The sequence below is a fragment of the Labrus mixtus genome, chromosome 7 (assembly GCF_963584025.1).
Source record: "Labrus mixtus chromosome 7, fLabMix1.1, whole genome shotgun sequence".
Lineage (NCBI taxonomy): Eukaryota > Metazoa > Chordata > Actinopteri > Labriformes > Labridae > Labrus > Labrus mixtus.
In genome coordinates, this window is record NC_083618.1 from 10,527,664 (window position 1) to 10,549,090 (window position 21,427).

The 21,427-nt window shown below is 40.7% G+C and overlaps 4 protein-coding genes across 5 annotated transcripts; 2 read left to right on the forward strand and 2 right to left on the reverse strand.

The window, feature by feature from the left end:
* Positions 1-1,286: 1,286 nt before the first annotated feature.
* Positions 1,287-6,807, reverse strand: atad3 (ATPase family AAA domain containing 3). Its single transcript, XM_061042802.1, has 16 exons — positions 6,502-6,807; positions 5,921-5,997; positions 5,264-5,365; positions 5,083-5,142; positions 4,928-4,997; positions 4,670-4,835; positions 4,409-4,478; positions 3,860-4,015; positions 3,704-3,760; positions 3,474-3,599; positions 3,258-3,382; positions 3,094-3,145; positions 2,911-2,981; positions 2,600-2,767; positions 2,171-2,279; positions 1,287-2,052 (listed from the first exon to the last, which is right to left on the reverse strand). The coding sequence occupies exons 1-16, from the start codon at positions 6,692-6,694 to the stop codon at positions 1,582-1,584; spliced, it is 2,073 nt and encodes a 690-aa protein (XP_060898785.1). The 5' UTR covers positions 6,695-6,807; the 3' UTR covers positions 1,287-1,581.
* Positions 6,808-7,203: 396 nt separating this feature from the next.
* On the reverse strand, positions 7,204-9,599 carry mrpl20 (mitochondrial ribosomal protein L20). Its single transcript, XM_061042800.1, has 4 exons — positions 9,404-9,599; positions 9,083-9,193; positions 8,219-8,296; positions 7,204-8,123 (listed from the first exon to the last, which is right to left on the reverse strand). The coding sequence occupies exons 1-4, from the start codon at positions 9,488-9,490 to the stop codon at positions 7,950-7,952; spliced, it is 450 nt and encodes a 149-aa protein (XP_060898783.1). The 5' UTR covers positions 9,491-9,599; the 3' UTR covers positions 7,204-7,949.
* Positions 9,600-9,851: 252 nt separating this feature from the next.
* sdhb (succinate dehydrogenase complex, subunit B, iron sulfur (Ip)) lies at positions 9,852-13,583 on the forward strand. Its single transcript, XM_061042803.1, has 8 exons — positions 9,852-10,003; positions 10,725-10,858; positions 11,460-11,545; positions 11,919-12,055; positions 12,401-12,517; positions 12,613-12,714; positions 12,804-12,926; positions 13,042-13,583. Exons 1-8 carry the CDS (start codon positions 9,932-9,934, stop codon positions 13,120-13,122), a joined length of 852 nt encoding a protein of 283 aa, XP_060898786.1. The 5' UTR covers positions 9,852-9,931; the 3' UTR covers positions 13,123-13,583.
* A 1,498-nt stretch (positions 13,584-15,081) lies between these two features.
* mfap2 (microfibril associated protein 2) lies at positions 15,082-21,360 on the forward strand. 2 transcript variants are annotated; one of them, XM_061042807.1, is made up of 9 exons: positions 15,082-15,200; positions 17,566-17,627; positions 18,807-18,854; positions 19,272-19,298; positions 19,402-19,482; positions 19,583-19,618; positions 19,698-19,785; positions 20,385-20,458; positions 20,567-21,360. In XM_061042807.1, the coding sequence occupies exons 2-9, from the start codon at positions 17,597-17,599 to the stop codon at positions 20,668-20,670; spliced, it is 489 nt and encodes a 162-aa protein (XP_060898790.1). In that variant the 5' UTR covers positions 15,082-15,200; positions 17,566-17,596; the 3' UTR covers positions 20,671-21,360. The 2 variants fall into 2 exon arrangements, with proteins under 2 accessions (XP_060898790.1, XP_060898791.1); XM_061042808.1 differs by having other exon boundaries at positions 15,122-15,195.
* The last annotated feature ends 67 nt before the right edge of the window (positions 21,361-21,427 follow it).

Genomic DNA, 21,427 nt, shown 5'->3' on the forward strand with positions numbered 1-21,427 from the left:
CAGTAACAGAATTTAATACTAGATTGTGAGTCTGTATTGTGTTATGAGGGGGGCTCTTCCTTTTCGAGGGGTGGCCACATGGGGGACCAAGCTCAGCTACCAGGAGACTCTTAAACCATCTTGTACTGTCCGGGAAAACATTTCTAAACCTTAAGGCCTTCGTTTGTTTGTTATTGATTGTATATCATTTGATTCTGCGGGGACAGTTTCAACTTGTGCCTGTCATTTAAGGACGTTGCTATTGTCACTCACTCTGAGTCTTCAAGAGATGTTCAGACGATGTATTGCTGACGCGGAGGGATATCGCAGGTATCGTTACATAACATATAGGCCAACCCAAAGGTAAAGCCCGCTGCGGTAATTTGGAGAAAACATTTTAGAGATGCACCATCATATCAAGAGTAGGATAAACCTCTTTATGTTTTGTCTTTTAGCCACATTCGTATTTACGTAATTTGTAAATTATTGACACAATTCAAAGGGCTGTAATCTAACGAAGATAAATGTATCTATGATAGGCCTTCACTCAATGTCTGTATAAATACTACTTTTGTAAACTTTGAGTGTTTAACAAAGTGTTAAAAAAAAGTTCAGTGGGATACCCCACTAGAATTAAAGACAACACACCATTCACTTTCCTGTCTCTCTAGTAAAGGCATATAAGGCTGAAAAATGTATCATTTCCTAATCTTCATCGGCTCGCAACATTTCCGGCGACCCCATTTAAATTCCAATGCAACCCCACGTTGAGTCGGAACCCCAACGTGGGGAAAGCCTGGTCTAAAACGTGATGTGATACTGAACAAGTACATGTAGACATCCAGTATTGTCTGACAGGAGTTTTATAGATTGGCTTATATTTAAGAATAGCGTACCCTTGACTTTGCCCCGTAGAAGAAGCTTCCTCATGTCCTAGGCCATTACCTTAAAATGTAGATACCACGTTAATACTGATAGCTTATTGCTGCCTCATTCAATCCAAGCGCCTCTCTGCCATTATGTACAGCATTATAAATCCCTCCAATCTAAGGACCATATATAAATATTAATCATGCTCTACATCAAAGGTCAATGCAAGGTCTGATGTCTCTTAGCAGTACATAAGAATGTCTTTTAGGATACATCTAATAGATGTCACACCATTGATAGTTACAATGCAGCAGCTCTCTGATAGAGATTTTAACTGTTTCTTGATTAAGTTTCTAAAACTCTTATCCAAGCTACTGGTCTTATAATATAATACAGATTGTTTCCTGTAATGTAAAAAAAAAAAAACAGGAGTAAAGTTCATATAAAAAACATCCATTTAATCATTCCAATGGACACTCCACTGTGCACAACACTTACATACTGTTATTACAGTCTGGTTTCACATACATCTTTATGATCCATACATTATATATTAGAATGTTAGAGCCTCAGGCTTCAGTTTTGTATTGAAAAGTTAACTGATTATCTCTTCCAACCAGTTGACTTTTTCTTCATCTGTTACAGACAGTTGTACAGGCTTTTTAAGTCATGACCTGTGGACAAGTTGAATGGACAGTAAACTATTTTTTCTACCACTGAACAATCTACCAATCAAACTGGAGTTCCATCATTTGGTGAAGATCCAGTTTTGTCTTTCTTTTCAACTTTGCCCTCACTGTCAGTGGAAACTGTAGGCTTGGTCAAACTCTCTTCTGCTGTTGTTGATGCAGCAGCTTCTGCTTTGAAAGCATCTTCACAGTCCTGTTCACTCTTGCCTTCTGCTGATAGGTTGTTGTCTGAAGAAGGAGGTGGTATACTTGCACCTTCTTCTTTTGTATCAATCTCAAGGATTGGGGCAATCACCTCCTCAGCCTGAGGTGCCTCACTGAGGGGCAGAGTAAAGCCCATCTTACCTCCACTGGTTTCTGCCCCAGCTTGGGGAGTTGTAAGGGTCTTACCCTGAGCCTCCTCCTCCCCATGCAGCCAGTCCATCTTCTGAAGGTGCTGCTTGACAGCATCATCAACTCGAGCGTCAATCATAGCCTCCGTCAGGACACCATCTTCAGATGAATATGCTGCTGCCTACAAGAGAACATAGTCCAACACACTTAGGTTTACTCATTCAAAATATTAAAGAAATTAAAGTTAACATTTTGAAATGAACACTGATCCGGGTTAACAATGACTACTGGGAACGTACCTGCCAGGCCACACCAAGCTTAGATATCTCTCGCCCTGACATGCCTTCTGCCCGCTTCGCTATCTCAGTGCACTTTTGACCATAGTCAAACTGAGCCAGCTTCATCCTCCTGCACAAAGTCACACACACATATATTTTTATTTTCTGTCATATATTTGACAGAGAAACAAAGACAATGGGACACAGTTTTGCTTGCATGGGTGCAATTAACTGACTGACTATATGTTGGGCTTCCTTAATCTCAAAAGTGTCTGAATTTCATCCTGATCCTGGTACAGGCTTTCAGCCACTGAATCACTATAATACATCCCCTAAAATCACAAACAATTTATTCATGGACCAAACTCAATTCCTTGTTTCAGTATGCAACCCTAGTCAGCAGTGGCTTGGCTTCATGCCTTGTTTAACAGCTGTGAGGATTGTACTCACTGCCTCCCTCCAGTGGCGGGTCCCAGCACATATTTGTCAAAGTACAACCGCACCAGCCTCTCCCTCTCGTCGGGTCCCGGCAGAGCGAAATTCACAATTTCATCGATACGATCGTTTATGGCCCAATCAAACTGCTCTGGTTGATTGCTGGCCAACACCATCATGAACCTGAAATCAAACAAGGGATCAGGCAGGTGTGAGACATGCTGAAGAGAAAACGGCTTATCATAAATAATGGGAAATTAAGTGAGAAGTAATACACATGTAAGGTTTTAGACCCTCATTATTTACAAAAATAAATGATGATTTACTTGTTGCTCTGCTCTCCAGTGCGATATAAGAATGCATTCAAAGTAGCTCTGAGGTCTTCACTGATCTTCTCCTACAAATAAAGGAGGGAGGATTATGTCATTTTAAAAAGTTGAATAGGATGAAGAATTTAACAAAAAAAAAACTTCTAAGACTTCCCAAAAATAAAATGTACATGGACTTACAGTAGATCTCTTGCGAAGGAATGCATCAGCCTCATCAACAAAAAGAAGAAGTCTGTAACAGGAAAAAAACAAAACAATGACTTAAATTGGCTGAGAGGACTGTACTGCTGTTGGTGTATTGGTCAAATCAGCATCCTCATGTTCTAAAACATCAAGCAACCTACCCGCGTCGACTTGTGTTAGCCCAGTCAAACACTTTGTGCATGGCTGTAACACCATCACGGCCCATGGGTGCCACATCACCGCCGGTCATAATTGCATAGTCCATCCCAGAATGCATGGCCAGCTTCTTCTCGGTGTCAAAGGAAATAACTCACATTTAGGACACTGTATTTTTTCATGTGTTGAGTCATGTACTTCATTTTAGTCTGAAGGTTTACCTTCGCAAAGAGAGTTTTGCCTGTTCCTGGGGGGCCATACATGAGGATGTTCCTGTACAGGCCATTGTTTTGCCTTGTGTTTCTCGTTGCTATGGCGACATCACGCACACGCTCTTCCAGGGAAGGCTAAAAGATGTAAAACATGCATTTATATCAAGGTGAGACATTTTTTTTTTTTTTTTTTACAAATTACATATCTAACATGCATTTGCTTCAAGATCTTCTCTTACGCTGAGCACGACTCCCTCAAGGGCATCTTGAGGTTTGCTCTTTAGCCGTTTAACCGTCTGCGTGATTCAAAGGAGGGACCAAAAAGGTACGATTAGCATTTTTAGGATCTGCAGATACCCAAATGGAGAGAGAGGGTTGAATTGGTGCTTGGCTACCTTGACTGGATGCTTGATTGCCTCCCCCACAGTGAAACGAGATGTTTCCCGCACCAATGACGGCTTCCCAAGCCTTGCCTCGATGTAACGTCCCGCCACCCCTGTTGCGTTTCGGGCTGTATAAACTCCCACAGCTAAAAGGGTAAGACCAGCGACCTAAAGAAGTGGCACAACAGTTACACTATCAACATTCAGGTACTGCTTACAGTAAGGATAAGGTGAGAACACTCAAAGAGAAAACAATTTAACAAGCAAGAGAACAAATCATCATTCCAAGTGACTACTGTCAAGGTTGAACAGCCAGATGGCAGAAAGAATAGAAGACTTTGAATAGCAGTTTGATTTTGGGGGAGGGGCGCTATAAATTGGGGGCCTGAGGGCAATACCTTGAACTCACTGGACAGGACATGGTCATGTTGGGAAATTACTCCTCGAGCTTATTGTACCTTACTCATTTCCTCGAGGGAACACACGTCTCCTTGCCGGGCTCTGATTATCTTTTTTAGCGCACCTTAACAATACAATAGAGGATAAAAACAGATGTCTCACCGTGGCTGTGACTTTGTCCCAGTCTGAAACAAAGGCTCTGAATCCTTCTCCAAACACAGCGCCTGCAGTCCTAAAAGCAAACACCAGTTCACTGTAGGCGCGCCCCTTAGCTGTTTACAAGATGCAACTGATTCTCCAGTTAGCAAATATACAAAACTGACCATTCCTGTGTTACATACTGCTATGTTATTTGTTTTTAACAAAAAAACTTTTTAGGACACCACCATACATGCTGTAGTCAGAAACCTTAGCGTGTCTTACTTTATGGACTCCAACACAGTCTGCCTGTGCTCTGCAGCCTTCAGCCGAATCTGCTCGCGAATGATATCAGCGTTTTCTCTCTCCACGCGAGCTCGTGCTTTAGACTCCGCCTCTATGCGTAGCAGCTCGTTCTTGTGCCTCAGCTCCATCTCGTGCTCTATTGTTGCTGTTAACATCAAGGATGTAAAAAAGAACATCAGAAAAAAAAGTCTTCCGTAGGCGATCCTGTCGTCAATGTTACATTGATTTGAGTCTCACCTTTCCTCATGGCCTCCTGTTTATGTACAGACTCCTCCTGTTTGCGGAGGTTATCCTCATTCAGGGCTTGCTGTTGAAAACACAACTGTCGTTATTTAGACACCAAGTCTCATTTTAAAGCATTTTAGACTTAATTTTATAAGAGATTACTTCACCTGTTGCCTTAGTTGGTCCTCATATCTCTGCCTGGCCAGCTTGTCTTGATACTGAGCTCTCTGTAATGAGACAAAACTGTTAACCTAAAACTCAATTCAATCTAGTACACTCTGTAACGCACATGTGATTGTTCTCCACTTTAGAAACACATAGGAAGAGAAAAAGCATTTCGATACCCACCGCTTGATGTTGCTTGGTCTCCTCATTCAGAGTTTTTCTCCTCTCCTCTCCCTGGATTCGGACTTGGTCGCCTTTGATCTGTTCTAATGCGGCTTCATACTCCTGTTGAATAAGAAGAAGACATTTTTATTATTGTTTGTGCAAAAAAAAAAAAAAAATCCCTCATAAGTCACAGGAGTTTAAATCAATTGAGCTACATGAAGCCGCTACTGGAGAGATACCATGTGGACATTGAAATAAACATTATATCCACAATTGACATTTATTTTTGACCAACTACAAATACGTCAGCCTGCTTTGTTAATCTCAGGTTTACAAATACACTGGTAAAAAAATCTCAACAACACTACGAAAGCTTTACATCTTGTGAACTCAAGAAGTGTCTTTTTTAATGAAGAGATAGAGATGTGATAAACTCTTATTGCTTACATTACATATTAATGTTTGAAGCAAAAACAAAAATCAGAGCAATAAAATGCACAAGTAATAAAAATGCAAAAGTGATAAAAAAAAACAACCCTGAATTAAAAAAAAAGAGTGAATTATGTCTCCACCATCTCATAGTATCACTTTAACATATTTGTAATCAATTTAAATAGGTACAAATGAAATGTTGTCTGAAGCAGATCAAAACACAGTAGAAGCTGAATCTGTTACCTTCATTTTGCTCTGATGCTCCATCTGAGTGGACTGCTCCTGCATCCGAGCCAAGTCCAGAGCTTCTTTGGCATGTCCTGGATTGATGTGAGGGGATCACACACAGAAGTTTGACTGCTTCAAAAATTGAATTTTAGATATCAGTTTATTATGTTTTTCTGTAAAACAAATATGACAGATATCATCACCTCTCACTGTACAATTCTGTTTCTAGTCGTTTTTATTATTTGACTCTAGAAAAAAAACCAAGAAAAATGGGTTAACCTTTTCAGGCAAGTGGATGTTGCAACCTGAAATGACCTTTGAACCGTGTCCTTACGTCTGAATGAAGCTGAGAGCAGGACAGCATTGTCTATTTGATCAGTCGTTAAGTTCATAAAGATAGAATAAGATATACATGTGCATCTGCTGGCTTGGTAGTTTGTGGCTCATTATCTAATAATCTAATAAGCTGCTGCATCACTGAGGCGACCACCACTATGAATCAGGGAGGAGCTGGTATCTTTATCTAACTTGTCAGGACATAAACCGGGGTAAACCTCCACTGCGGTGTGTGAATGTCTGCCCTCTCACACACTTACGGGACTTGTCAAGATCCTTGGCCGCCTGAGCAGCCCGCTCCAGCCCGGTGGGATCGAAGTTGCTCCATTTGTCCTTGGCTTTATCTCCGCCGCCGCTAGAACCTCCGGCAGGCGGTGGTGGTGGTGGAGGCTGAACCGGGAGACCGGGAGGCACTTCAGGCTGCCCCTTGTTCAGGCCGAACAGCCACGACATTCTAAAAAAAGAATGAATAAAACACAATTTCGCCGGTTCTGTGAATGGCAGGAGGCAGCAGCAGCTACTGAACTGTCACTTCACTTCCTCCACACGCGTGTCACGCCGCAATACTCTGCGCGTGCGTAACAGAGAAGCTGAAAAACAACAACGCTGATTGGCTGGTAGCTAGTACTCATGGCTACCATTGGCTATCCCAGCAGCTCGCTTCAACAGAGGTCATCCAAGTAATCCCACCCAAAATGAATACGGTAGGCGCAGAGGGTCATATAGTACTTACGATTCATATGAAGGGACACTCTTGTCATTGGATTGCATCAGACTCTTTCAGGTTCTGTAAGTCATATCTCATTGACATTGCTGTGTCATTCGTTTATCATTTTCTAGGTTTTTTTTTAATAGCATTTTAGGGACAATCAATATGAAACCTACAGATGTGTAGTGTAGAATGAAATACCTCTGCAAATCACATTCCTATCAATGAGATTAGAAAAGACAGGATGACGAAATATATATCAAAATGTTTATTGAAATTAACATGTAGAGGAAAGAAAGTGTCACATATATTTACACAGAGAGAAGAGTCAATACATGATAACTAGGGTTTAGCTTCTTCCAGACATTTCCATTCAAAAAAAAAGTCACAATCCAACACATTCAACTTCACGAAGTTGGCATGTTTAAAGCAAAGGATAGTTGTTGATGGGAACTGATACCATCACATCATCTATCACAGCATTGTGGGGAATGAGGGGATAAGATGAGTTGTATTTTGCAAGTAAAACTGCCATTTTTAACTTCCTTTAATTTACTCTTATGATGGGCATTTTTAATATTTACTTGAAGTGGTTTTCACCTGAAAAAAATACAACAGCATGTAATGATATCCATTTTCTTAATAGTAGGGAAAGTCGAATAAATGTGTCAAACTGTGGCATGGGTGCAGAGTGGTAAGTCTAGAAAGTATTCTTCAAGGTCAGGGATGAAGGAAGAGGCCTGCTGGAGTGCCCTTGAGCAACACAGTACATCCATTTCAGCTTCAAGGACAGTGCTCTGTTGGTATTTCATTTACCAAACCACAAAGAAAAAAACTCTCTTTCGCAATAAGGGTCATAAGAAGTGAATTGCCAATTAAGATTGAGATTTACTTAAATGAAGCAGCAACTCTCAGACTGTTTGCAAACATTTTTATGATCCAAGACCACTGCTCTCAACCAAGGTAACATTTGAGAACAATGCAACTGTATAAAGTCCTTTACTGCAGCAGAACAACACGGGATAAAACACCACTAGGCTCTTTTCCATCACCCAATGCTGCACGGAAGCCTTCCTGTTGCCGAGCTCTTGCCAGCTTTGCGAGTGAGAGGAACGAGCGAGGTTCTGTCACAGCGAGATCACAGATAACACGCCGGTTGAGCTGAACGCTGCTCTGTATTGAGGAAGAAAAAAAAGAAAGTGTTTTACACAGAGTGAAGAGACAGCACGGTAAACATAGAGAGTCTCAATGTGTTCAACAAAACTAACCTTGGTGAGGTTGTGCATAAGGGCTGGATACTTCATGCCATGCTCTCGTGATGCTGCTGCAATTCGTGTGATCCAAAGCTAAAGTGATAAAAACACACAACAAATGTAATTAATGAAACTGATTGCCATTTCACCATGAAATCCACTCCCCCACCATACAGAGTTTATAAATAAAATATTCCAGCTTTCTGCAATAAGGGTTTGAAGGACCACTTCATTGAAGTAAGCTTCAACACAAATTGAAGCTTTGATGTCTAACCTGTATTATCTGTAACCCCTTAAAAAGAGCTACTGTTTGTGTCTGTTCAATTGACATAGAACATTTGTCTGGACAAGATTAGGGAGCCGTTAATCAATAGTGAATAAATCCTTCCTCAATAATGTCATTTAAACCATCCTGGGATTCAAACGATGTGAAAATAATCCCAAAAAAAATCACAGTAAAATATAAAATAATTAGACAAAAAGAATACAACTTCAAGCTTAAATGCTAAAATTAAAGCATTTTTCCCCTGAAGTGTCCATTCAATAATCTCGCAATATTGTAATCTTTGATAGTTTTTTTTGTTGCATTAGTTATTTATTCATATGAAGCCAGTGCTCCCTAAAAGTGTCTCATACTGTCCATATGATTGATTATCATTAAACAAATCAAAATAAATCTTATTGATCAGTTTGATTACGTGGTAGTTTACATGGCTGTCAAAAAAAAAATCCTTTATCAGTAAAACAAGTTTATTATCCCAAGAGGGTCAAATGATCCTCAATCATCCACACTGTCAATGCCATTTGAAGCATGTAGTTCAATCCTGTGTACCACACATGTTTGTCATATCAGTTAATAGTGAGATTTTTATGTCTTACCGTTCTCATGTTCCGTTTCTTAAGCTTACGAGATTTGGTTGCGTACACTAAAGCTCTTCTCACCGCCCGCACAGCCAGACTGTAGCATCTGTTCTTTCTGCCTCTGAAGTGCTGTAAGGAGGAACCAACAGGAAGGATGACTTCAACACAATGACCACCACTGCTTGCTGTTAATATTAAGAGTATGACGGGTTAAGATGTCATCTCCAGGGTTAACAAAACAAATGCCCTAGATGATGTTAGCTGCACGATCACACACCCTACAAAATGATCATCAACATTTAGCCCCTTCCTTTGCAGGAACTAGTCGTGGCTATTTACCCGAGCATGTTTGAGAACTTCTTGGACTTTCCAGTATCTGTCGGGTCCACGGCTTCTGATCCAACAAGACAGCGACAGAAAAACCATGGCTGCTCCTTCAGTCTCTAGGAAAAAACGACGAAATACTGCATTAAGCGACCTCACACCAGAAGAAACTCGATGTTATGAGAGTACAAATCCACACGCCGTACCACGACTGACACAGGCACATGGGGGGGTTCGTTCGATTTAGAAACCCGGACAATCTGTGTGCACCGGGCTTCCGCTCCGCTCGAGTCGGCTGACATTAAAAAAAAGCCATTATACCAGCAGTAACACGATGTCAGATACACACATTCACTCATTGGAGCTAAATATTACTGCAGAGGTAGCAGAAATAGAGAGTAACACCATTCTTTGTTGTGCGTTTTCCACAGCCGGCAGACGTCGTTCATTAAAACATTCGCCCCCCCTCCCAAACAGATCAGTGACGCAGTGAGTGTGGTGGCTGCTGGGATAGCAGGCACTGGAGGTCAGAGAAACTCCAAAATGTCGGTAGCTGGCCTGACGTCCTTGAGTCGCTGTGGTGTTTTGGCTTTCCGCTCCCCCGCTGGACTGACGGTACGTTGACAGTCAGAATAATCAAACCTGCGTCATTAACCTTTATGTTAAGTACAGTTTCTATCAGTCGCTGCCCGTGGTGGAGGGCTGGTGATCTGAAGTCCTTGTTACGTAGTTCCGCTCCTGGCTAGTAAATAGCTTAGCTCTAGATGTGAACTTCAGTCAAACTCACTTAACTTAACCATGCATTGTCAAACAGCGAATGTGTACATATCCAGATGCCGAAGGAGGTTAAAGAAACATGTAAACATACATTACCTTATAGCAATGCACAAGAGAGCGTTCATGGCATTCAAGCTAAAAACAAACCAGGCCAGGCAAAATGTTGAATGAACAACCTGATCGTGTGTAAAAAAAAAAGTAATGCCATCACTGCGGTGTTTCACAGGGGTTTACATGAGGCGATGAATGATGTTTTGCTTTTTTTTTTAAGAAGGCATAACTCTTTTGTTTGAAGAACTAATAGAACTTTTAAAAAGCTCTGCAGTTTTACAGTGATTCATGTTGTTTGAATGATCAATAACGTAATGATAATCAGAAATAGATTCTATTTAATCTCAAGAGTATTAAGGGAGGCTGCTCGTATAAATGATTGATTCAAAGTGAAAGGATGTTTTCTTATTTGAGTTTACCCTGCTTTCTTCTTCCTAACACTGTGTGTAATGAAAACAGTATGTTGTCAGAGTGATAAAGAAATGTCTTCCCATTTCTCTGCTGTCAGGGGGTGCGGTATGTCCAAACAGCAGCAGCTCCTGCAGTGGAACCGAGAATAAAGAAGTTCCAGGTGTACAGATGGGACCCAGACACGGCAGGGGACAAACCCCGAATGCAGACCTACGAGATTGACCTCAACACGTAGGTGTCACAGTTTTCCCCTCATCCACGAGGAGGCCCAGCATGTGGTGCAGTTCAATAATCAGAGTTCTTACTGTATAAATATTGATGGTATGAATTATGTGTTTGAATTATGCGCTGATATTAAAAACACCATGATTGAGCTGAAGCTGAATCTGTGGTTTTCTATTTTGAGTCATCTTGCAGTTCATGGTCACTTGTTTTATGAAAAGAGAACTTTATCTTGCATTCAGCCAGACACATTGATTATCTGTGGGCATTGTTAATTGAAATTCGATTGTAGCTGGAAGAAGTGCAGCGAAGAGGACTTTTCAAGCGGAACATTAAAATTCCCTCAAATCCCTGCCGATTTTTTTATATAATGTACACAGAGAATATCGCTACTTTAATTGCATTGCTGTAAGTGGATCATGTTCACTTGAACTGGTGAAGTTAATGCTCAGTACAATTCATTTATATCAAAGATGACATTTTAATATTTATATTCAAAATCCTGTTACAACACCTGTCAGGATTACCTTTGCACAAGTTGATCAGATATGTCTCCTTTTAAACTTCATGTCTTCACATTCTTGTCCCGCTTGCTCAATTTATTTCACAGTTGCGGCCCGATGGTTCTTGATGCCCTGATCAAAATAAAAAATGAAATGGACTCCACTCTGACCTTTCGCCGCTCTTGCAGAGAAGGTCAGTAACACGGAGGCCAGAGTGTGATACCAGGAAAGTCGTTATTCATTGATTTGAATCCACACTAATTAAAAAAAAAAAATGCATTAACCTTAAGATGATAAAATAATAATGAAATGAGGAAAATCATGATTCTGTGAAATGAGTGGTGGTAAAGATTAAATCCAACCTGAAAAGTTTCAAATGACTCAGTTGTGAAGTTTGCTTTGTAGATATGCCTAGCATACGAAACACACAAAGACTTATAATGCTGCTCAAGACATAACAAAATAAGGACTCTGTTACTCTTTTTGTGTGTGTTTTCCAAACAAAATAACTTTCTTTACCTTGTTTTAGTAATTCCATCCAAAACTTGTATTTTTTTTGTTTGTAGGTATCTGTGGATCCTGTGCAATGAACATTAATGGAGGAAACACACTCGCCTGTCTCAACAAGATCGACACCAACATTAGCAAGCCAACGAAGATTTACCCTCTGCCACACATGTATGTGGTCAAAGACCTTGTACCTGTGAGTATATACCCATCACACCCTGAACAAGCCTGCCTCCAGCAGATAACATTAATAACAACAATTTAGTGTGTCAGAACAAATACTGTACACGTGTTAATGGGGGCTGTTAAGATTGATCTAACAATTTCATCCTGTTTTGATGCAAAGTGTCAAAGATAAAATCACACATTCAATTTACCTGCCAAATGTGAGCTATGACCTAACATTATGATATCAGGTCAACACATCACACAACTTTCCACTTCATCTTTGGCTATTTTTGAACCAAGTACCCTTTAATCAAGTTGCATTCTTATGCTTGTATGCCAACTGGATCCTTGATTGTACGACTGTATGTTACAGGACATGAGTAACTTCTACGCACAGTACAAGTCTATTGAACCCTACTTGAAGAAGAAGGATGAGTCCAGGGAAGGAAAGGAGCAGTACCTGCAGACTGTGGAGGACAGACAAAAACTGGTACACCACAGCTTTTATTTTGGTAATACACTGAAGTTTTAAAAGCACTAAGTGAACATGAAATAAGTCTCCTTTTTTGCTTATCTCATGTGTAGGATGGGCTGTATGAATGCATCCTGTGCGCCTGCTGCAGCACAAGCTGCCCCAGCTACTGGTGGAATGGAGACAAATATCTCGGGCCTGCTGTGCTGATGCAGGTGTGTGTTAGTTAGAGCACTTCAACTTTTAGCAATCACTGAGTAAATCTGCATACAAAGTCAATGAGCTACTTTGTGTTTCCTCTCAGGCATACCGCTGGATGATTGACTCAAGAGATGAGTTTACAGAAGAGCGTCTGTCCAAGCTACAGGATCCTTTCTCCCTCTACCGCTGCCACACTATAATGAACTGCACCAAGACTTGCCCCAAGGTAACATTTTGGCATACAACTGCAGCCACACAACCAACGCGTCTGTATCTTCATTCTTGTGCATGAAGATTTCTCACAACGATTCTAACAGATCTTTTTCTTGTCTATCTCTCAGGGTCTGAACCCAGGCAAAGCGATAGCAGAGATCAAGAAAATGATGGCCACGTACAAGGAGAAGAAGGTCGCTGCCATCTGAATCCCTGTCGTCCACTTCTACAACTTTTCCATCCATGACAAATTATATATTGATGAAACATTGCTTATGATGGTCTAATTGACCAGTACACCTTAGACCACCACCACCACCACACACGTATTAATGTGTGTGTGTGTGTGTGCGTGGTTGGGGGACTTGGTGTTATACAAACGCACATTATAAAGTATGAATGCAGGAGAGTGTGTGTGTCTGAGTCTGACATTTACCATAAGAGAGGTATTTATCTCCAACTCCACTGTGTGTCTGTTTGTGCAATAGGGAGACTTGATGCTGCATATGCAAGTAAAAACAAGGTGTTTTCATGTGTGTTACTTTTGTTACTTTTCAAAGTAGCCGCCAGTTCTTGGACATAAAGTTTATATTTTTCCTCAGATTTTTCATCAAGCCAACAACAGACTGTTTGAATGCAAAAATAAATAGTCATAATGCTTACAACTGTCTTCATTGGTTATTATTTGCTGTCCCTCAGTGCTGCTTAAGATATACACCTGCTTTAAATCACATTTATAGTCGATAACTTCAGGTGTGTGAGTTTTGGTGGTGAAATTTGAAAGTTGGAGAAGTGAAAAATGTTATGCTATTTTCTGAACTGAATACACAAACTTTATTCAAATGAAAAAATGGGTCCCTGGAACACTTTTTAGAGCTTAAATGCTACCAGGAGAGCTACGGTTTCACCTATCATTTTCTCTTCAAACAGTGTTACAGGGACCTCATTTTCCTCTGAGGACAGTTTGTGTGTAGAGTTATGGGCATATACCACAGAATTTGTACACTTCTCCAACTTTCAAATTTCTCTACTAAAACTACATAGTGCACCTTCAAGTGTCCTCTAGATGACACTGTGGTGCAGAGCCTCAGCTCCCAGTGAGCTCAGCCATCAGGTTTCATCACTGTGTCTCTGGGTTCTTTTACACAAAGGCATTGTTTCTGTAACTCCTATAGTATCTAATCGAATTGTGATTTGTTTTTAATTTTAAAAGAAAATCCATCTACAGTTACTGGTTAACAACAGATGTGTTGATTGTTGTTGTGTGATTTCTGGAATTTGCTAATCTGACAACATCTGTCCTCTATAACTACATGACTGGACTTGAGAGAGGTCATTTGATTTGATGATCTGCGCTGCTGTTTTCATTGTGACATTGTTTGAGTCTAAAGACTTTAACACAAATAAACCAAATTTCGACATTCATAAATATATGCTATGGTATTTAGAATAACAATAACCGCTCATACACTGATTTTGGTCATTTAAAGAAAATAATGGTTCCTTTTGTTTAACAATGTACCTTAGTGTTTTATAACTAGAATATTTATTTAGTTGGTGTTATTAGGAGTTAAAATTAAACACCTTGAACAAGAGAACATACTTTATAAAAATGATTTTGCTGGTAAGATTGAACACATTACAAGTCATCAACACAAAACAAAACCTTGTAATGAAATACGTGAAATAGAAAAGTAAACAATGGTTAGCAATGACTTTAAAATAAACAGTTTATTGTAGGCTACATAGGCCTACTTGTGTAATTTGCTGCAGATGTGCATGACATGATGTAGCTAAATATTAGAGAAGTTATGATAGGAGAGGCCATAGTGTTTGAATGACTGTTCTTCAAACTTTTACAGTGATAAATTATTTCCAAGTTTGCTTTTATTTATATAAACAACCAGAATGATCAGAGAAGACCCATTACTGTTTCAGGCACTAGGCTAACTTTATATTCATTGTCACATCTCCACTGTTTGGTTACCAAGCAAAGCTGATCGACGTGATTCGGTATCCAGTCCAGCACCCACCCACCATCAATAATCGGTAAGTTCATTGATGCTTTGGTGTGATATAGAGGGCCTAAGGACTGTGACTGTGAACGGGTTAGTCGTTGTTCTTGCAGCTGTCCCCCGGTGCTGCGACCGGGGGCTGGAGGAGGCTGGGACCGGGCGGGGAGGAGACTACAGATGTGGGCTGGTACAATGTGGCGCTGTGAGGTCCTGCACCACTCAGAGGACGCATGAGAGCTGAGGAAAGTCGGAGCAGACTGAATCAAAGTAAGGTAAGAAAAAAGTGTCGTGACGGGGTTTTAAGTGCTTTAGCTGAATCTGCTTTTTATGCATGCGTTTGCTCAGAAAGTGAAGAAGACTTAACAATGTGTGCTGGTGACTGTGGGAGGGGGGGAAAAAATCTAAAGATGTGAGGTGACTGTGCACTGTTTGCATGCAGAGTTGCCCCCTTTGTCTTAATCTTTAAACCACCCCAAGAGTTTTATCATTCTGCTGAATGTAGACCGAATAATTGTGGACAATTTGCTTTTATGCTAATGGCTGTTTAGAGCTGACATGTGGTGTAGTGTTTTCACTGGAGAGGAGAAGGAGGAGGGACTTCAGAGCTCAGTCTGCAGTAATGACACTACAATGGAGAGAGGGTGCCAAGAGGGAAAACCACACACACACACACACACACACACACACACACACACACACACACACACACACACACACACACACACACACGCGCGCGCGCGCGCGCGCGCAGTCTTCGCTTGCAGAGCAAGGGGGTCGATGAGGGCACATGGAAAGATGGTTTTGAATTGTTATTTATTTACTCGTCACAGTTGCATGAAAACAAAAGGCAGAAAATAGATGACAGCAATGCATCTCTTGTTGCTGTCCTCAGAAACTCCTACAAATGAGTTTGTGTATGTGTGTTTTTGTGTGTGGGTGGTTGTGGGGAGAGGGGGTCTCTAGCTGGGAAGGAAAGGACTCAATTGGGGAGAGGGGGGCTAATCTCTCCCAGATGTGTGCTGTGAAAACATATGGTTTCTGATAACCACTGTGATGCAGTGGAAGAATGTGTGTGTGTGTGTGTGTGTGTGTGTGTGTGTGTGTGTTTGAGTGTTGTGCTGATACACAAGCTTACACACTCATCATCTACTGATTTATTGATACACAAGTATGTGTATAGCTTGTGCAAACATTGCTTCAATCACATGTTTTGTGTCCAGTACAGCCTTACAGAAATGGGATGCAGTGACTCAAACACACACACGCAAACAGAGACACACACACACACACACACACACACACACACACACACACACACACACACACACATGCTGTCAAAAATTAACATACATTTGAATTGCTAAAATTCCAACAGAATAGGCTTTCACACACCTTTCCCACCTATAGACGTTTCCAGTAAGTGTACGGACCCAATGCCTCTGTGACATTCATATCGAAGGACTGACGTCTCAGGGGCGTAAATAGCGTGATTTGAACAGGCAGTCTGAATAGGTCTTGTCAACAGGGGACACTTTTGAGGTCCGCTGTTGACTTAGAGGTCCACTTTTGGTAAAGGTGTAACAATACCTTAGTCCACACGCACACACAACAAACACACATGATCCCTCTTGGCAAACGTTATGAAAATTCATCATAGAGGTCATGACATGATTTTAGCATGATTTAGAGCTTTTCCAACACTTTAACAAATTCCCATTTTGACTCAGAGGTCCACTGTTGATGAATGTGTAACAATGCCTTAGTCCACTAGATTTAGAAGCACACAATCTTGTACCGTAAACATTTTTCCCACACTGAAGAGCTTCACAGTGAGGGTTGTAAAATTAGGCCAAATTCAATGCTCCATGTTGTGTGTATGAAGCTGCCTACAATGGAGCTGCAGTGGAGGAGGAGCGTTCATACTTTCCACTAAGAAGAAAAGTAGTTAAGTCAGTGTAACAGGAAGCAAATGTCATGGATTTTACTGTATGGAACACTTCAGTTGTGTCTTCATGAGTTAGAGAAAGAAGTGTCCTGTTGTACCAGTCAGTGATGTCTTGATGCTGTCAGTGTTCATAGTTTCTGTCCACATGTCGTTTTCAGTCAACCCGCGAGGCTCTTTTGCTCCGTGGAGTGCAGAAGAAAGAAAAAGGGGAACAAGGAGGAGAGAGGAGTGGGTGGGGGTTCAAGGAAATGACCAATGCAGGCGACAGAGGGGAAATGAAGGATGTGGAGACAGACAGAGAGAGAGGGAGGGAGGGACGGAGCAAACTCATAGAGAGGGGTGGGGTTCAGGGGTCCTCTGTTTCTTTTCCTGGAATGCAGCCGCAAGACTGTCTGCTGCTGCTGCTGCAAGGAAAAGTAGGAAAACAGAGTTCTTAGGAAGACAGACATGCCACATTCTTGCTGTCAGAAAGCCCCCCCTTTTCTTCTTCTTGCCATGGCTGTTGTGGGGCCAGCAGGAGGATGAGGGGGAGGGGGAGAGATGAGAGAGCAGTGGGGGGTTTGAGAGGTGACAGAGGGCAGGGGGAAAGAGAGGAGAAGAGAGTTCAGAAGACCAAAGGAACATCCAGCACTAAACTTTTTTTTTCATGTTGCTCTGTTTTAACTGTTGATGCTCTCTTTGCCCCCTTCCAGTTTCCAGTCTGTCTACCTCCCAATAGTGACCATGAGAGTCCTCCTACTAATCTGCATGCCAGGTAAACCCACCAAGTTCCTAAAAAACCTGGTTCCAAATATTGAATTTCTCTGTGGCATTTACATCATATTAAGCAAAAATTCCACCTTATAATGTCTTAAAGTTACTATTCCTAAAATGAACAAGATGCTGTGTCCTTTCACTATCCCAAATGATTCCCCCAAAAAAAGTGCAGTCAGGAGAGATCCATCATTGTATTCGAGCTAACAGTGCGTTTCAGGAGAATGTAGGTCAACTGTTATTGGGATTATTTTATTGACATTACATTATTTGTATAAACCTGTCTAAATATAAAGTAAATAAAAGATTACCTGGTCCGCTGCATTTAGTCACGTCATGCTAAAACCCTCATGTCTGAATTTTTTGGAACCGGCGACCCTCCAGTTACCAACCAAAGTCCTTACAGACTGAGCTACTGCCGCCCCAAGATAAATACAGTTTGATGCTTCAACTGTTAGCCTCAATGGTCACAAAGTTTGGCTTTAAGAAATACTTAAAAAGGATCATGGCCCTCTTATTATATACTTATCTGATAAATGTATGTTTTTATGTTAAGTACATTTGAGAAGAAAAAAATGGATAATTGGTTATTTTGCACATGTAGTATACAAGTAGTATATAATCTTTGGTGATCTATTATTAGTCACATGACTTATCAGTCTATTGCATGAAAGGACGTTTTCCAGACCCCAAGAACAAATGATGAATAAAAGAGAGGTTCCATGTTGTTCATTGTGTTTTAATTTGATTGTGTTGCATGAAGTTACCACTTTACACTTCCATGCAATGTTGACCATGGCAGAACTACTCCTAAATGTATTGAATTGATTAAAGGTGGAATGATTTAAATGATTAATTCAGCATTTCATTTTTGAGAGGAAGTATCTGTCATTTCATTGTCTCACTATAAAACTCATGTTTGTCACATCTCACTGTTTTGATATTCTTAAGAAAACATGGTGGGGCAATGTTTAAAACTCAAACAAAATGAAATATAAAATATATTACAAAACAAGGAGTAAAAAAATCATATTTACGAAATCACCTAAAGAAATTACTAGTTGGTTAAAATGTGTTTGTTTTCTGTGCATATTGTACTTTAATTACAGACTTTCTTCTTCTGCATTTTATTGGTCAACACATTTATTTATCACTTTGTTGTTGTCTGAAATGTCAACAGTTCTGCTGCTCGCCCAGGCCCAGTACCAGGAACAGTTTCCTTTTTTGGGTGAGTTCATTTGGTTGAATATTGGCCTTGACTTTTTGAAGATTAACATCAGTTTAAAACAGCGCTGTCCCACATCTGTATCTGATTTCTCTAAGTTCCTCTGCTGTATAGCCTCGAGAAGTTCTCTCTCCTATTTCAATTATTTACCACCTGCAAAGAGGTTGTAATCACAGAGGTAATAACACCACTCTGCATGTTATTACTTGTAAACGTCTTTTACGTGATATCATGTATAATGGCTGCAAACAGCTTATTAGTTCATTTTTATCATGCAGGTGGTTCATTTTATATAAAGTAAGGCTTTGTGTGTGTGTGTGTGTGTGTGTGTGTGTGTGTCTGTGTGTTTGCAATAATTGCTTTAACAATGATGACCTCATCACATTTTTTATCTCTCTTGATCTTTTTATGACATCACAGAGGACTATGGGCCGGATTATTTCCCAGGTAAAGCATTGTCATGTTCGTGGAAATAGTCCTTGATATTAATTCTATATCTGAAATGGTTTTTTTTCTCATGAATGTGACTCCTCTCTCTCTCTTGTTCCAGATTCTGAAAATGCCGAATCTCTTCCTGGAACCTACCAGCAGCAGGTTCGACTGGAGCCAGTGGTGCGTCCAGAAAAATCAGGTATTTTAGCTGAATAGTACTCTATTCTGAGTAATGATATTTAAGAGTGGTTTATATGTTGTTTAGAGCTTATTTGTAATTATTTTCACATGGATTTCAGAGTCGGAGACGGAGCCCACTGAGCCTGGCCCTCTAGGTAAGAACTTCTAAAGACAGCGGGGCAGTTGATCTGGTCTTTAGTGTATTTTATATTTTGCTGTGTGTTTGATTCCCAGACTGCCGAGAGGAACAGTATCCCTGCACCAGACTCTACTCTGTTCACAAGCCATGCAAGCAGTGTCTGAACAGCCTCTGCTTCTACAGGTACGCACTGCATGACCTGAAATGATGCAGTATGATGCAATGTGCAGATGTTTGGCATTATGATCGTAACTCAAACGTACCATTTTCACAAAATGCAAACTACCGTCCAGTTTTTTAATACTCAGAATAGAACGGATTCAGAATGTTCCACTTTCTGCCAGAACAAGTGTGTGACAAGATGAACCTGGAAGAGGAAATTAAACCTCAGCTCACAGAGTTGTCTATTTTTTAACGCTAAGCTACTTCCTAAAACACATAGTGAAGTTGTATTGTTAGCACACCTCAGTCCTACAGGGATTAATCCATGTTTGATGGGAACTGTTTCTTTCGCTGGGAATAAATACACTGAGGTGCAACCAAGTATTATCAGCAGCTGGACATGGAAATGGGATTGACTAAAATTGGCAACACAGACAATACGTTGTTGGTTATGAATATTTTTTTCACACTTTGAGGAAAAAACAGAAAATTAAGAGAGACTTATTCTTTAAGTAGAAAGATAGACATGATATTGACTTCCCTTTTTTGGGGGGAACTTGTCCTTTGGCACCTCTGTGTTTCAATCTCACTTATGGCCTCTAAATGTGTTTTTCGTTTAGTTTGCGTCGGGTTTACGTCATCAACAAGGAGGTCTGCGTGAGGACTGTGTGCGCTCATGAAGAGCTGCTCCGAGGTAGGTTCAGTTTAATGTGCCTTTGATGTTTTTGTTCTCTTTTGTATTGTGCCTTATTTCAACCCCCCCCCCCCCAACCCCACCCCACCACACCCTCCTTGTGTTTAGCGGACCTGTGTCGTGACCAGTTCTCTCGGTGCGGCGTGGCAGCTTCCAGCGGTCAGTGTGCATCACTGGGAGGAAGCTGCGGGAAGAGCTGTGGAGGCTGCTGATTGACTTCAGAGATCAGGGACATGACCTGCCCAGATACTGCCGCTTCCCTTCTACTCATCCACCCCCTCTCACTTTTTCCCCCTCCTTCACCCTCCTTACTTTGCCTTTACTCTTCCTGCATCAGTCCTGTGCCAAAAGCACTTTTGCATTTGTACTTTTGTCCTTTTTTTTTAATCATTGTCTTCTCTCTTGTAGGCCTACGTCTGCCCAGTAGATCCTGTGTGTATGGCTAAATATAATCCAAAGAACAATGATGATTGTATAATCACTGGTGCTATTAAATCGTCACACTGGTGCTACAACAGATGCACATAAACATCTTTTTTGAATTTTTTGGCTTATTGCACCGCATTATTCTCATGCTTTGAGTTTGATATGTTACTGTAGTTGTGTTGTAAAACAAGTCATTGTCATTATGATGGACTTGTTGATGGTGCACTGACATCAGACAAACCTTTTGAATACCAGTAGCCAGTAAGATCCCAAGATTTGTAAAGGAACAGGTGGCGAGTGACCTCAGTTTTTGTACTACTGCTACCTGGATCTGTGCTTCGCAATCAACTAGCAATTTTATAGGAATATACTCCAGTGCTTTGAAAAGGCATCCCACACACAACCGCCGTACTACTGCTTCGTAAAACTGTCACTATAAAGACTGAGAAAAAAAAATAAACTTTTTTTTTACTACACCTGTTCATTGTGGATTTCTTTGCTGTAACATATTTCTGAAGCTCTGTGGTTAAAAGTATTTATGAA